Source organism: Strigops habroptila, chromosome Z (genome assembly GCF_004027225.2).
Source record: "Strigops habroptila isolate Jane chromosome Z, bStrHab1.2.pri, whole genome shotgun sequence".
Classification (NCBI taxonomy): domain Eukaryota; kingdom Metazoa; phylum Chordata; class Aves; order Psittaciformes; family Psittacidae; genus Strigops; species Strigops habroptila.
The window spans coordinates 12,629,261-12,644,945 of record NC_044302.2 but is presented as its reverse complement, the minus strand read 5'-3'; the positions used below and the strand labels follow the sequence as shown (position 1 = coordinate 12,644,945).

The 15,685-nt window shown below is 39.3% G+C and overlaps 3 protein-coding genes across 21 annotated transcripts in view; 1 reads left to right on the top strand and 2 right to left on the bottom strand.

Annotated features, from left to right (window-relative positions):
• The window catches only part of CEP89 (centrosomal protein 89), a 33,532-nt gene extending 30,656 nt beyond the window's left edge, over positions 1-2,876 (bottom strand). The window contains exons 1-3 of one of the 5 annotated variants that reach the window (XM_032919648.1): positions 2,658-2,720; positions 1,355-1,397; positions 962-1,068 (exon numbers count right to left, since the gene is read on the bottom strand). Coding sequence is in view for 1 of the 5 variants with exons in the window: in XM_030512591.1 (XP_030368451.1) it covers positions 962-1,068; positions 2,658-2,696 (146 nt within the window). In the remaining 4 variants the exon portion in view is untranslated. Of the gene's footprint in view, positions 1-50; positions 215-961; positions 2,603-2,657 lie in introns of those variants that run through there. The other 4 variants (XM_030512591.1, XM_032919645.1, XM_032919647.1 and 1 more) reach the window with 4 other exon arrangements.
• Positions 2,877-2,932: 56 nt separating this feature from the next.
• FAAP24 (FA core complex associated protein 24) lies at positions 2,933-6,396 on the top strand. Of its 14 annotated transcripts, XR_003995116.1 has the most exons (7): positions 3,053-3,389; positions 3,473-3,534; positions 3,670-3,797; positions 3,991-4,139; positions 4,440-4,579; positions 4,875-5,027; positions 5,660-6,396. XR_003995116.1 is itself a non-coding variant. In XM_030512589.1 (5 exons), the coding sequence occupies exons 2-5, from the start codon at positions 3,686-3,688 to the stop codon at positions 5,900-5,902; spliced, it is 648 nt and encodes a 215-aa protein (XP_030368449.1). In that variant the 5' UTR covers positions 2,943-3,042; positions 3,670-3,685; the 3' UTR covers positions 5,903-6,396. The 14 variants fall into 14 exon arrangements, 8 of the variants coding, with proteins under 8 accessions (XP_030368449.1, XP_030368441.1, XP_030368447.1 ...); XR_003995119.1 differs by lacking the exons at positions 3,053-3,389; positions 3,473-3,534 and adding an exon at positions 2,933-3,042; XR_003995115.1 differs by having other exon boundaries at positions 2,965-3,534.
• A 2,274-nt stretch (positions 6,397-8,670) lies between these two features.
• Positions 8,671-15,685, bottom strand: part of RHPN2 (rhophilin Rho GTPase binding protein 2) — a 29,625-nt gene continuing 22,610 nt past the window's right edge. The window contains exons 9-15 of one of the 2 annotated variants that reach the window (XM_030512623.1): positions 14,605-14,761; positions 14,021-14,140; positions 13,727-13,921; positions 13,346-13,422; positions 12,420-12,569; positions 11,400-11,552; positions 8,671-10,150 (exon numbers count right to left, since the gene is read on the bottom strand). In XM_030512623.1, the coding sequence (XP_030368483.1) occupies positions 9,899-10,150; positions 11,400-11,552; positions 12,420-12,569; positions 13,346-13,422; positions 13,727-13,921; positions 14,021-14,140; positions 14,605-14,761 (1,104 nt within the window). In that variant the 3' untranslated portion in view covers positions 8,671-9,898. Of the gene's footprint in view, positions 10,151-11,399; positions 11,556-12,419; positions 12,570-13,345; positions 13,423-13,726; positions 13,922-14,020; positions 14,141-14,604; positions 14,762-15,685 lie in introns of both variants that reach the window. The other variant, XM_030512622.1, reaches the window with a different exon arrangement.

Sequence of the window (15,685 nt, the reverse complement as noted above, 5' to 3'; positions counted from 1 at the left end):
CATAGATAATTTACAGTACGTAGCATTCACTTTAGCCATAACAATACTACCTGGCATGGTGTTGAAAAAGTGCTCCATATTCTGTTATTTTGCCTTCTAGTTTCCATTATTCCCTACTCTGAACTTTTTACTGGTAACTGAAGCTGTTAATAAACGCTGTCACACTGCAGAGTAGGTCAAGTACAAGTAGACAGAAGCGCCTATTTGTGGGATGCTGCAGAGATTAGGGAAGAGTAAGATGAAGAGGAAAGAACAAGTAGGAACAAAGATTAAAGGAGAGAAATGGTGAGGATTGTAAAAGAAATAACAGCAACTGGAGGTCAAAAAGGAAGATGAACTAGGATTAAGTAGGAATGTTACAGACACTAGAAAGACCAAGGAAGACAACCAGAACTGAACTAAACAGAGAGAAAACAAATAAAAAACTGTGAGAAACTACAAATGAAAAATAAAGTTCTATTTTCTATTTATGCAACTTTCGTACACAGCTAATTCAAATCCAATCCAGCATGGTTTTACATACCAGTTTTTTTAAATCCCTGCTTTTTTTAATATGCAATAAAATGACATGTTACATTAAATTTATGCTTTTCTAATGAGCTAAAATTTCCTGACTCGTGGTACTAATACTGTTACAGTCCAACACTCTACTGTAGCCAAATTCAAAATGGCCCTAACTTTAAAAATTTAATTTGTCTTTAATTGACTCAGATTTATAATAAGTTATATATTCATAATGGTCATTGTCCCAATTATTCAGCATGCTTAGGAGTGGAAGAAAAACAGGAATCTTTAAAATTCAAAGAAGGAAACTGCCCCAATTAAAAATATATTCTATTTATGAAAAGGTTTACGTAAATACTGCAACAAGGACATGCAATTCTTCTAATCATGCTTTTCTAGTGTGCTATTGTAGTTGATGAAGAAAAAACCAAACCAGAACAAAGAACGCGACACCTACCTGGGCCTTTCTGGAGAAGGGTTTGGACTACGAGGGGGAGGGGTGCGGGGAACTGCAGGTTTAGGAGCTATGGTAGCAGCAGGGACCAGGCCATGAGCTATATGTTTCTAAACAATTTAAAATAAAATTAGTTGACAATGACTTTAAGGATCGCAATGAAAAAAGCCCAACACAGAATTAAACATGCACGAAAACTAACAATGTAAAATAATATAAAAAGAACAATTACATGCAATTAACGTGAACAGAAGACTTTAAACAGTTCCAATTTTAACTTTTTAACATGCACGAACAGCTGCTAATGAAGGTTAGAAATGTAATTTACATAAGACCCATATATGTAGGTTTTCCATCCACTATGTTACAATCTGCAAAATCAGAATTTGAACTTACTCAATTCAAGTTTGGCTTGGTTTGCTGCTTTTTTTTTTTTCTTCTGTACATATACAAGAGAAAAGAAGTACTAGAAACTTACAAAGGATAACATTAAATACCAGCTCAGAAAAACTAGGACTGGAGTTCCCTACAAAGAGTACTTTGAATGTAATCACATAATGCTTGAAGTTGGAGGGGAGCTCTTGTGATTGTCTAATCCAAGTCCCTGCTCAAAGCAGGGTGAACTAGAAAGGGTTGCTTGGGATCCTGTCCAGTCAGGTTTGGAGTATCTCCAAGGGTAGAGACTCCACAACCTCCCTGCTCAACCTGTTCCACCATTACAGTATTTTTAAAATTATTATTATGGACCACCCTTACACTGGCCCTTACAATACATTTTTATATTATTACATTTAAGCTGAATTTTTTGTGCTTGAATTTGTGCCCACCTGCCTCTTGTCTTTTCTCTATGCATCGGAAAACACTATATCATAACCAAGTCCATCACTTTTTTTATGGAGTAAAACAGGCCAAGTTTCTGGAATTTCTGCAACAAGTTTGGAGGATGGGTGATTTGTCTGTTTTGTTCATTCGTGTGTGTGTGCGTCCCCTCCAATTATTCTTGGTTGCCTTCTCCAGCAAGGTAATGAACAGGTGAACTGTGGAATATTTCTGCCTTTACAGGAAAGCACATCAAGTGACTAAGCGCTGCATTACAAAGATTATCTTTTTACTCGGTCTTACATTGCAAATGCTCTTTAATTCTGGAAGTCTGTCTGGTATGCAACATTTTGTTAACTAATGGCTATTGACAGCAGGTGTCTCACTGTGATTAGCACGGAATACAGCTAAGGTAAAAGGATGCTGTCATACCACAGTGAAACACAATATAAGATCAATACTTATTTTCATTCTAATAGCAAAAAAACCCCCCACTTCAATTACTTCAGGTGCGTTGGATGCCAACACCCGCACCGTTGCTAACAATCCTACAACCCTTGGCTGCTCTAAGCTTTCCCTAGGAGCTTTTATCAGCTCCCTTTGCGGCAGTGACCGTGTGCTCGGAGGATCACCTCCACAAGCGCTGGCAGCCACCCCGCTGGGGGGCTCAGACACGGAGGGAAGCCGCGCACCAGCACCCGGCCTCCGCGCACAGGATTTATTTCCCCCTCCGTTTTTCCCTGCAAACCGCTTGGCCACCACCGCCATCACCCGCAGGCCGCGGCCGCCCGCCCCGAGGGCCTCCGCTCGGCCCGCCCAGGCGCGGCCCGCCGCTTCCCCCGCTGGCCCCGCTTCACGGGCACGGAGGCGCGGTACTCACGAAGGGGCCCCTGCGGCCTCTCCCGAAGCTGAACGCCATCGGCACCGCAGCGCGGGCGGGTCCCCCCACTGTCGCCTCCCGACTACTTGCTCCCCGCTTCGGACGCTTCTCCCGTCGCGACCCGCCTGGTAACAACGGCGCGTCGCATTTGCTGCGGGTTCGCGCTCCCCCAATCACTACGCACCTTACTCGCTCCTCCACCGGCCTTAGGAACCTACCAGTGGTGAGGCGCGCCCCACCCCGCCTCCTCATTTGCTCATGGGCGGCGGAGCTGTCGCTTCCTATTGGCTGGCTCCGCTGCCAGCCAGGCGCGCGCGGGAGGCGGGCTGTGCATGCGGTGGCGTGAGGGGCCGCGGTGCTGCGGGTCCGGGCGGCCGGGACGGAGGTGATCCTCCTCCGGGCAGGCCAGCGGTGGCCCGGCCGGATCCTTGGGGCCGTCCCCCGCTCCTCGCGGAGGAGCCTGGCCGGGCTGCAGGGTGCGGCTCGGGGCGGTGGTGTTTGCGGTCGTACCGGCTCGTCTTTGGCTCTTTAAATTGTCCTTTACACTCAAAGGCTCCCTTTAGTTTCCCCCTAAAGTTAGAACACCGCATGACGCTGAAAATCATTTCTGCCTTCTCATGATCTGTCTGGAGACTTCTGCCAGCTGAGGGCTGGAGGTTCCTCTGGAGCCAGCTTTGTAATGGAAGCAGGCTTTCTCCCAGCAGGGGTGGATGAAGGCATAGAAAAGGCAGTGTGCGTTTGTGGTTTGATTATGTTGGGTTTTTTTTAACCATCACTGTATCTTAACTAAGGTGTTTTTCATACTGACTGTATAGTTGGGAGTGGATTTGCAACCGAACAGCCTGTGTTCAAGTAAACAGAGATGCTTGGTGATTTGGTATGTTAACCCTAACTATAAGGCTTCAGAGAGGAGGTAGTGTCTCTTCCAGAGTATTACATCTTATACATTTTAATAATAAGATTGGAACAGGTTTATAAAATGTGTTAATATCTCTTCCACATATTTTTCTAGGGTATAACAGTTACCAATGACAACGAAAGCAAACTTTCCTGTGGCAGCAGGGTCTATAGTTGTCCCTTACGGGCATGTGGTTGGAAATGAGAAGTGGAGAGGGTCAGAGATAGCCCAAAGGCTACAAGGTAAGCACAAATTGGAAGAGGAAAAGCATTTCAGGCAAAGCATTCCCCTCTATCATTCAGTACGGGTAAGATTGCCTGGAATATGCATTACTGTGTATGACTGATCCTGTGTCTGTGGTACAGCCTATGTTAGCAGGCTGAAAATTACTCTTTGTCATGTATCTACATGATCTGTTCTGTCATATTTGCATAGCTGCTGAGCACTGTAGGGAAGGAGCAAAAGTACCAGCTTCTTGGAAACCACAGTAGTGGGACCATTGTGAATGTGCATCTCCACTGAAGTCCCTTGAATTTACATGGATACTGGGACTGCGCTGTCATCTCTTGGTGCAGCAAACTAAGGTGATCCTTCCAGAGTAGCATGTCATGGTTTTTTATTCAAGTCCAGAGTTCACCAAGAAGCTACAGTATGTTCAAGTCTGTAGTTTGGAAGTGTTATTAATTCGTGTTACTAAAGGCATCACACAGTACTTTGGATTGCTTATACCAGCTTTGCTTAAAAAGATTAAAAGCTTTCAAAGAATATGAAGTTCGTGGTCAAGTCACTAGGATTACTGACACATTAGGAAGATTATGCTGTGATGTAATTATTAGTATATTTTTAACTACTGTATTTTTTCCTCTTAACTATCTCACCTTCAGGAAAAATTAGACTCATCTTTGAAGATGACTTGGGACTCGTGGATTTTCATATTTCAAACAGAATTTGCATTTTATATATTTCTGAAGCAGATTTGGTTGCAGGGGATGAATTCAAACGAAGATTGGTTCGGTTTAGAAATGTAAGTACCACACATAGAGAAAAGGAACAGTTTTCAATTGGTATTTGTTTATTCCATGCTTCTGTGTTATTTATAAATTCTAGTGGAGCTTAACTTTTGTGATAATTTACACCTGAAAGCCGAAAAATATGCAGCTGTGTAATTGTTGTATTAAACCTCAGTACAGTTGCTGCAACTTCTATTTTTACTCTGATCTGCTTCCAGGCAGCTCATACTCGACAGAAATTTTCTCTCTGTTGCATTGCATCTACTCGTCATTAACAAAGTCTTTTCTCCTTTTTTCTTTTCCATACAGGCCAGTAGCCTTGGGGGAATTGTAATTGTAGAGAAAACCCAAATAAGTGATCAGTACTTCTTAGCAGTACAAAAGCTTGTTGTGCTAGAACTTGGAATGGTGTTGCTTCCTGTAGCAAATCAAAGAGAAGCTTCTCAACTTATTACTCAGCTAGTAAGTTTCTATGTTAGTGGACAAATATTTACTAAAATATGGGGCATGAGAATGACTTGTTTTCTCCCAATCATCACTCATTTCAGAAAGAATGCCTGGGATCTTAAAGGAACACAGCGTATTTGGTTGTTTAAATGTAGGGAATAAATATCCTGCAACAGTAATAGTTCAGTGGAAAGAGGGCTTATTTGGGAACAAAGTAAAAAGGATGAAGAGTACTGGATTTTTTTTTTTTTTTACGTGATCTTGCACTGAGGTGCCACTGGATAGCATTAGGCAATCCTCGCTTCAGTTCTCCGTCAAAACCAGCTTGAGATTTTGCTTTGTCTCATGCTGGGGAAACTGCGTACTTAATTGTTTCTCTTTTCCTTTATCCTTTCACTGATTGCATCAAAAAGATGACAAATTCATTGTTTTAATTCATGGTTGGTATTAAGAAACTTGGCTTCCTAGTGAGACGTTGTGGATCTGCGTCAAAGCCCTTAATAAGGGCACACACTTAAGGAGGGAGCTTGTTAAAACTTCCCACTGATTGCATTGAACTCCTTTGAGATTAAAGGAACTATTTTAAAGCACAAAAGTAGCGCCCCAGCAGAGGGCACAGTGTCGCTTACGGGTTTGTTTTGCTTCAGGTCCGTGAACAAAGTAAGGATCACAACAGTAACCCCTTTCTCCGTAAACAACGCTCTCAGCTGGCAGAGCCAGCGGTGTTTCGGACAGTGCAACAAATTCCAGGAGTTGGGAAAACAAAAGCTCTGCTTTTACTGCAACAGTTTGGAAGCATCCACCGGCTTTGCAACGCATCTGTTGAAGAGCTTGAGCTAGTAGTTGGACAAACGGCAGCACAACAAATCTACACTTTTTTATGCTCCTGATGTGCATATGTAGTGCTGTTTTGGAAAACACACTTTTTGTTTGTTTCTTGTGAATTATAAAATCTTGTTTTCAATAATCGCATATTATGGCAATTTCTATAATCCTGGTAACAGTTGGAAGGTGTTGACTAATTGTCTAAGTATTCCACTGCTACCATTTTACAGCTGTTCTGCCCATGTGGATTAAGCTGCGAAAATTGCCTTGGGAAGAGGGCTATAAAGTGTTTTGCATCTGTCTCGTACAAAAAGAAGAGAGAAAGCAGTCTTTTTCAGTATCCATGGGAAAAAAAGGAGAAGCAATTTGCTTGCCTGCTTTCATCTTCCAGAAATAAACACCTTGTTAATACTGGGAGGTGTCAGCTTCACAGTAGTTGGAGATGTGAGTTACACTGCTTTGAAAAGTTAGCATCTCTTGCTTTATAGTAATATATTTTCTAACTTTTTGGAATTCCTTTGGAAAGTCCTACAGGAATAAATCTTTGTCTTTACATTAACTTACTTCTCTGGTTCCTTTTTCAGTTCACAGAATGTTATCAAATTTATTCCCATGTGTCTAATATCCAAAATCTTAGTTAATTCATTTAACCAATTCATTTCTTTTGAATAGAGGTTGCAATAATAAATTTCAGTATATTTTGTAATATCAAGCAAAATGTTTTAATTATAAATTATAATATGCTCTACAAACAAAATTGGGTAGCTTTGAACAAAATTCATAATTTGCTCTGTTCTTCCAGTATTCATATTTTCAAAAGTTTTTTGTAAAAAGGATGATTGGTTTTCCTGACATCCTGCATTTGATTTTAAATTATGTTCTTATCCTATTTAATAACAGTAAAATCGCCTTTTCCCTTGGGTGCTCATTAAGGAGGTGTATGAAAAGCTTCTTTCAGTCTACTTGGGTTTTGGATCACAGCAGGAAGACAGTTGAGCAGGATTTTCAACTCCCTTTTGTAAGCTAAAGAGAAGTGAATAATAGAACCTTGGCACCTTTGTACTCAATCTCATCTGCTGGTTAGCAGATAAACCTGTGTTGTGGTTTAAGCCCAGTTGGTAACTCAGCACCACGCAGCTGCTCACTCACTCCTCCCCTTTCTTCCTCCCCCTGCTCCGCTCCCGGAGGGATGGGGAGGAGAATCAAAAGAATGCAACTCCCACGGGTTGAGATAAGAACAGCCCAGTAACTGAGGTATAATACAAAACCACTACTGCTACCATCAATAATAATAACGATAAGGGAAATAACAAGGGGAGAGGATACAATTGCTCACCACCCGCTGACCAATACCCAGCCCGACCCGAGCAGTGATCTGGGCCTTCCAGCTAACTCCCCCCATTTTCTATACTGGGCATGACATGCTGTGGTATGGAGTACCCCTTTGGCCAGTTTGGGTCAGATGTCCTGTCTCTGCTTCCTCCTGGCTTCCTGTGCCCCTCCTCACTGGGACAGCATGAGATTGAAAAGTCCTTGATCAGACTAAACATTACTGAGCAACAACTGAAACATCGGTGTGTTATCAGCATTCTTCTCAGGCTAAAGCCAAAACACAGCACTGCACCAGCTACTAGGAAGGAGAAAAACAACTGTTACAGCTGAACCCAGGACAACTGTTATTTATATTGATTCTGTAGTTGGGATGAAAATACTTATAATTTTGGCATAAATACTTAATTTACAGAATAATAATCACCAGAATTTTCCAGAACAAGATAATGCTTTCTCACAACTAGAGAATGGTTATTTATAATCTGTTTATTGCCTCTTCTCTCAGACTCTGTCACTTTGGTATGGAGACTGGATTTCACACCTAAAATTATGCAGCCATTGATGTTGCAAAATGAATGCTTTTTTAATTCTTCAAGTGGCCTGCTCAATGCATTAAATAAAGTTTAAGTAGTAACAATTAGTATTAATGGAGTTATAAGTTGAACTACTAAGTTATTGCAGACCTTCATTTTCACTTTATAGTAGCCTTGTACATCCTTGTGGATAGAAGCAAAAATAGAAGAAAGAAGGTAACTTGCAATGAAATTAGTATTTGCCTTAAGTTGGCTGTTAGCTACAACTCAGTGTAGAACGAGTCTTTAGTTAGCTGACGGAAAATACTAAGTATGTATTTCTGGGGAACTTGAGAAGCCCAAATTTTTACTTGGATTGGAGGAGGGGGTGCGGAGGCATTTAAACAAAAGACAACCCCCTAACCTTTCCTCAAGGACTAGCAAGTGTGGTGATGGGAATGGAAAGGCAGTTAATCATGCAGCTAAGGGGGAAGATACCAACAGGAAGACTATCATAGTGGGCTAAGAAAGTGAAGAGCTGGAAGCCATATGACTTTGCCAAAGATTGTGTTAGCTTGATAGTAATTTTAGCCATACATACAAAGTAAATCTCTGCTATATGCAATATTGTATGGAAGGGTCTTGCATATCAGTACATGATTGCTGCTGCTTGTGTGTGTAAAAGAAGCGTGACCTCAAGTACACGTGAATAATTAACTACTAAGGATAGGTGAGTCAAGTAATTTGCAACATTTTTTATGTACACTTTATAGGGAAACCCTAGATATGTTAACACTCCCTAAGGAAGCAAGTTTTAGACTAATTAAGTTCCTGTATTATACAATACAAACTTCAGACAGACAGTTTCTTAGGTCTTTCTAAGAAAGATTATAGAAACATGCAAGAGGTACACCAGCAGTAAAGAGTGAAAACCTACAAATTATGTGGTATTACGGAAGCTGTAGCAGAATGAAAGAGCTACTATGAAATTGCATAATCTGATTTTTATTATTCTTAAATAAGTCTCATCAACATATTTACACCTATTACATATGAAACTAAAAATAAATGACAACTTTCAAGTTTACACTCAGATACAAACTTGACCTTTATTTTAAGTTTTGAGTATCAAACAGCATATATCTACTCTGTAGACGGCAATGTTAACTAACACTACAGTGTTAGCAATCTTCAATTATTATCAATTTCAGAAAATAGAAGAATCTCAAAGAAATGCTCAGTTATTTTTTTGTCTCCCTCAATATATATAGCCCATATTTGCTCATATCTGTTTAGTTTTTTTAAACTTGGTGTGATAATAAATATTCTGCCACTCAGACTCAAGCACTTTTTGTATCTCCACAGTTTATGCACTCTTGATCAACATACTGAAATATGTCAGCTTTAAGATTTGTTCCACAGCTATCAATTTTATCAAGACTAATGAGATCCATGTCTTATGGTAAGTTAGTTAAATAATTTCAAGTTTGGAATAAAACCTGTTTTTAACAATTGAATCATCAGGCATTTAAAATGTAACCTGGATCAGAACAAGAGCAGAGTAGAAGCCTTTTATAGTTCAAAAGATCTTTTGACTTCTAAGCCGCCTAATTCTCTTCCAGAATTAAATTAACTATTCAATAGAACACACCTAGTACTCTCAGAAAGCAAATGTCTCTGTAAAACCCACAACTATAGGACACTGCCTCTTGGCACAAGGCTATTTTCTCTGAACAACATTATTGTCTCTTGCCTGTGGTTTGTTAAGATAATTCTTAAAGTAGTGTTAAGTGATTTATTATTAACTCTAAACTTTTACAGAAAAATCACCCTTTAATGTTTGTTTTGCATGCAGCATCAGTTTGTAATAAATAACTCCTATCAGTTATAAAAAAAAAAAAAAAAAAAAAATCAGTCATGATACTGTATTTTGAAATTCCAAAGGAATCCGGTCCTCACATAAGCAATTTCATCATCTACATCTTGTTACTGCATTCCTCCCAAATCACTTCATGCTAGCCTTCAATACATAAGTTTTACAGTTTTTGCCAGCCCCTGACCTTCATAGTGGCTCAATGCACAGTAAGTAAAGTCAGTGGCATTTGTCTGACTTCATGCACATGTATATATAGAGATAAAATTGATCAATATTTTTAATATACATTCAAAAGGTACACATCATGTTAACACATCATGTTTCAGATCCTTCTGAAAGATTCAGTACAATGAACTTTCTGTATTCAGAAGTGTGAAGGGAGAAAGCTTCTTCTTAACCTGAGAGCTTCCAGCCACAGCTGAAGGCAAGCAGAGGGTGCTTGCAGCTTTCTGTCTATTTTTAGTTCCCCAACTTAGAAAAGGCAGTTTCAGTGGGGCTTTCTTTGTCTGATCAATCTTATCCTCTTCCATGGCTAAACAGATTAAGGAGTATGTCTTCTGCATTCCCACAGAGTAAGTTGCACTCTTACTATGCTGTAGGAAAGAGAGAAGCATTATAAGAATCAGTCACCCAAAATGGGTCAAAATTTTGAAGATAACAAAAGCTTACTGTGCAAATAGTTTTCCAAGGCAGAGCACAGCACGCTTTCTGTGCTAATGACATACTAAGGGAACACAAGGCCCTTCAGAGTGCTGCAATTCTGGTATTTTGCCCATGTAGACTGAAGGGTATACTACATGCAGTGTAAGGGACTTGTAATTTTTTCCATGGGTTGAGTTATAATTTGCTGGCTTCTTGTATAACTATATAATACAAAACCTCTCTAAAAAGCTTATGTAGTTCTTGTACAAATATCTGAAGGGGGGTCTTTTTTGCTGCTTTTGGACAGGTTCCATGTTGATTGCAACTATGACAACAGGGGCATGTAGGACATCGTTTTGGGATACCCGAAAGGTACAGTCTCCTGTCTTATATGAGCTCTGCCCTGAAGCAATTTGGTTATACTGTAGCCTTTTGTTTCCAGTAGCAGCCTAGAAGGGCAGGGGTGCAATTCCTTATTTTCAATAAGGAAAATCAACTTCTTAAACCAAGGAAACCTAACAGCACTGTGATCGCTTCTAAGGCAATGCTACTTCAGTGCCTAAGCTTGCCAGGGAATGTTAGAAGCAGTGGATTTAGCTGAACTACAGGTTCTCTCACACTACAAACAAGTTACTTAGATCTTAACATTTTTTAATCTTGTGATCATTTTTTCTTAGTCTAAAGCTTCTACAGCAGCTTAGTAAGTGACTAGACAGTTAAAGTCCACCAAAATAAAAGATACATATACTAATCCATGATGTAACACAGAAGTCATGATCATTTTTGTTAACAGTGCATAGAAAATAAGCATGTGGTCTTGGATGTTCTGTTTCATTCCATTATTCTTCTATTGTGGCTTTTCCAGTGCTGAACATGGTAATATTTTCATCCTCTATGCCAAGTTAGAGGAAAATAAACTATGCCCTGGAATTTATAATGCAATTAATCTAAGTAGCTCCACTACATAAAAACCCACCACCCAACCATTCTTGTGCACACATCTCTACTTCAGCTCACTAAGTCAGAATGATTTAAACAGACTGTTTAAAACTGAACACATGCCTGAATGCTTTATATGTTCACTGATGGAGTGGGATATCTGACTACATGAAAGTAAACATTAAGCAGGGACTGAAGCCAGGAAAGTGAAAAACACTCTCACACATCCAATCTGCAAAACGTATTTGCCTCGTTACATACCATAGATGCCGTTGTATCCTGGCAACTGATAACCTCAATCTCAATGGGCTGCTCTCCCACACTTCTGAATTTTTCCAGCACCTCGTTCACTCCGAGCCACTTGCAATCCACGCCACCAACTGAAACAATGTAGTCACCTTCTTTTAAGCCCATCGACTGTCAAAAAAATTTTTGCACAGGTTATTATCTGGAATTACAAAGATGGGTAAAATATTTTTGTCATCAAACAGTATCTGCCCTAAAGGCATTTTCTTCTTAGATGCTATAAAATCATTGTCTAGCCAGACATGTGGGACAAGAAGTGTATACATAACAAAAACACAGAACTTTTTCAAATACACAGATTACCTATTTGAGTTTCATTGATAAATGTAATTCTGGCATACTCAAATGTTGGCTCTTTTTATGTCCTTTTCACCTTTCTCCTTAAGTAAAGGAAACATGTTTTTAGCTACCCTATCATCTTCCATGAGATATTTTCTCCAGTTTTTACTTCTCTTTCTTCGGTATATTTATTTGTACTTCTGTGGTAGTTGCTGCTGCCTTTCCTATAGATGAACTGTGCTCATTACTGCATGGTGCTTTAGCCCTTTGTCTCTCCCCCAAAGAGCAACATACCAGTATTCAGTAATATGTTCTTTCCTCTCTTTTTCCTTGGGCACATGCTACCTTGCCTTCCCTTCCTGATTCTCATCCTTACTGTTTGTTGCTACTTTCTAAAGCCCTTTTAACTTCCTGAATTAGATGAGGAATAACATTTGCCTTTATTATTTGTAACTTTTTATCTATTAGGTGTGAATAGAAGAATTAATTGACTCTAGTTTAAGGTGATGCCATGAATGCAGATACCCTAAGGTGTACACAGGACTGAAAATGTGCTCAGATTATATGAAATGACTATACTGATGTATGGTAGAACTCAATAAACACTCCATACGCCAGTATGAACAAGCTAAAGTTACATTTAAAAGATTGTGATGCTAGAGTCTGGAGACATTGTTAATATTGCACCAATGTACTTACCGCTGCAGAACAAACTGGATCAAGACAATAAATCTGTACTGGTGAACCTCCTTTAAGACTGAATCCTAGCTCTCCTGCTTCATGGTGGATGCGAATAGTACGTGGAGCTGTCCATCTCTGCTTGGCTGAGAACACTGTCAGTGGGCCCTGGAGGTAACATAGCAGCAGGCACGTTATGGTTTACGGTCATTTGTTAGTAAGCATTTCTGGTTTGTTTTTTTTTTTTTTTTTTTTAAGTTATAATGCTTTAAGCTCATCTTCCGTAGATTTTATTCAGGTTAACTTTCAACTGCTTTAGTTGAAATGGAACAGTGACATTTATCCCTGAAGTGCTCAGCCCTACTTCATAACAATTTAGGTGATAATTCAGAGTTGGATGAGAGCAATTGCCAAGTTGTTCTGAGATGGCTGATAAGGTGTGCAGAATCTTTTGCTGCAGTAGACTTTAAGGTCCTGTATTACTCCGTTTTGGAGGAGATAACTGATTGATGAAACATTGCATATTCTTATTCTAACTACAACTCTAGATTTCCTTTGCCCACTGATACACAGAGAGCCACCTGGAAGACTGACTTTGTAGCATGCAACATTACACACTCAGCATGCCCATCTCCAAGTACTACATGTTTCTCCCTGCCTTTAAGTTGTATGCAATTATGCACTGAAACTTCACAAGACCTTTATGAAAGTTACCAAGAATGAATACTGCGCAAAGCCACATACAAACAACACTTTGCTAGTCTTGAGTTGACTTATACCTCTGGAGCTAGGTGTGATCTCTCCAATAATTTCTGAAGAAAAACATTTACTACAGGATCATTTTTTCAGGCTAAAATACTTGTGTCCCTTCCCTCACATTGGGGTGAATTTGTACTTGCTAACAAAATGACAGAGGTTGGTCACAGCATTAGCATGTTACATACCAGCCTGTGAAAGAAGTCTTTAACTTTGACCTTCGATAACTGGGGAGCGATTGTTTCTATTTTATGCTCTGTTTTAGCTAAAACAAAAAGAAAACCAAATTAATTTTCTCTAAATTATTAGTTAAAAGATATAAATTTTTTTCTCGCATTCCAAGCTAGATAAAAATTGGCAATAGCAGTCAAATGAGTTAACAACTTAGGCCATTAAGAGTTGTGCTACAAGAAACAGCAGTTTTCCCCTGCTATGATTTTAGATTGTAGTTTCCCCATTTTTTCTAGCTCACAATATGCATATACATACACATAAAATAAAGGTATGTCCCCATGAAAACATATGTATGTATGGTTAGGTAACCTTTAGTTCTAGCTGTGTACACTTACGGAGGATATCTGGAGCCTGGATTAGACTGAGAAAGTCATCTTCTGTCTCTTGCTGAGCATATTTGACAAGTGAGCGCTTGTGTGCTGCTGTCAGAACCTCCTGAAGAACATCAATGTTCCGAAGCTTTTTGCACAGACCACAGACTCTCAGAGCTTCTTCGTGGTAAATGATGGCTTTGCGCAAGTGTGCTTTCCCTGAAAAAAACATTAGAAACTGTTGGTTGTCATCCATAGACAATAAATAGAAGGTGACTTTCAAACTGTATCCAGTAGCTGTGTGAAACTGGCAGTTACCCAGTTGTTTTCTCTGAACTTTGTCCTTTAAAACGGTGAGAACCATCAGTCCTTCAGGCACGTAGCGATACATCTTGGACAAGGCTTTCTCCTGCTGATCTTCGTCATCACCAGGCTGCACTATAACAATTGATACAGAACATCAGCCATTACATATCTCTTGGTGCTCTGTTCCTTTAGGTGTATTGTCTTGTAGTTATTACTACCTTCTCTCCAAATACAGTCAAATATTGTTACACATATATATTGATAGGAATTTCCAGGTTTTAGGACTTTTATAATTTTTATCATCTGCAATATCCAAGTAATACTTATATGCCAGAGTACTTGATAAAATTTGAACAATTTGGTAGCATATAATGCATATAATTTATTTTGAAAAGTTAATTTATGTAACTTTCACATTCTTTTCTACAGGACAAAAAAGCAAAGCCTCATATCCGAATGGGAGAATGGCTACAAATTAACATATATTGAAATCCAAAAGTTACTGGCTCCTAGTCTTACTCATAGACCAAATTATAAATGTTTATGTGTTTATTACTGTTATTTATATTAATATATAGAAAATGTATGATTCTTACATTCATGGTCACACAGAATGGTGGCAATGAAGTAATGTGCCAGAGCTTTGTAATGGTCCGACTTTATTTGTGCCAGTTTAGACCAGGAATAGGGGATATTCTCTTTCACTGGTTCCTGATTCATTGCAGTGTTAACCAGCATGTAAACCTCTCCCACCTAAAATAAAGCACAGCATTGAAGTATGAGAATTTAACACTAGTTATTAGGAGCTCAAGTAAGGGATATTATCTGCAACCTCATGGTAATTTCATGTGCATCCACCAAAGATAGGGAAAACAAACAAAAAGAAGATTGTTAGAAAGTATCAGAAATAAGTTTTGAGAAAATTTGAAATTCCATCTCTGATTTTTCCCTTACAAGAAAAGTAAATCAATTTTGTACAAGAACAGATGGGCTAAGTCAGTCAATCTATACAACTTCAGAGTTCAGTAAAAACGTGATAAAATAAATGGGTTTTAATTTACAAATTCATCTCACTGGCTTAATTCAGCTGAGAAAAAGGGTGAAGCATGTTACTTACACAGTAGGTTTGTACTTCACTTCTGAAACTGTGGAGTCCTATCTAGCCTTAAGTTTGTGTGGTCTAGTTAAAACTGGGCTACTATCCTTTATGCAGAGGAAAGAAAATAGCTTTTCAAGCAGTGAATGCTGCTTTAATGGATTAAACAACTCCAACTGACAGAATCAAGAAATCTTTCCCCTGCAGCTAATCAGTCCTACAGATAAGTGAGGGTGGCTTTAGAGGGTTGATAGGGCAGGCTTTGTCCATTTATCTAGTATGGAACCAATTATATATCTCCTTCTCTGAAGTGGCTCAGAAAGCATATTCATATCTTGTTGGCATACCCAACTTTTGATGTCAACAACCTGATGTCAACACATACTGTGTACAGCCTGCCTCTCCACTTCTCAGACAAGTCATGCAGCTACCAACCTGACTCAGCTCATCAGGGTCTTTCCCCCAGTTACAAATTCGTTACTCTTTTGGAGTTAGGCTTTTTAGGTTTGCATAACGTCCAGCTGCTGGGAAAGACAACAGGTTCTGTTCAATACTTAACAGAAAACTACACAAACAACGCT

Bases quoted from the DNA above. Each gene is read 5' to 3' on its own strand.
- FAAP24 (XM_030512589.1), top strand. From the start codon at position 3,686: ATGACAACGAAAGCAAACTTTCCTGTGGCAGCAGGGTCTATAGTTGTC. The intron at 4,580-4,874 runs GTAAGTACCACA...TTTTCCATACAG, and splicing joins GATTGGTTCGGTTTAGAAAT to GCCAGTAGCCTTGGGGGAAT. The intron at 5,028-5,659 runs GTAAGTTTCTAT...GTTTTGCTTCAG, and splicing joins CTCAACTTATTACTCAGCTA to GTCCGTGAACAAAGTAAGGA.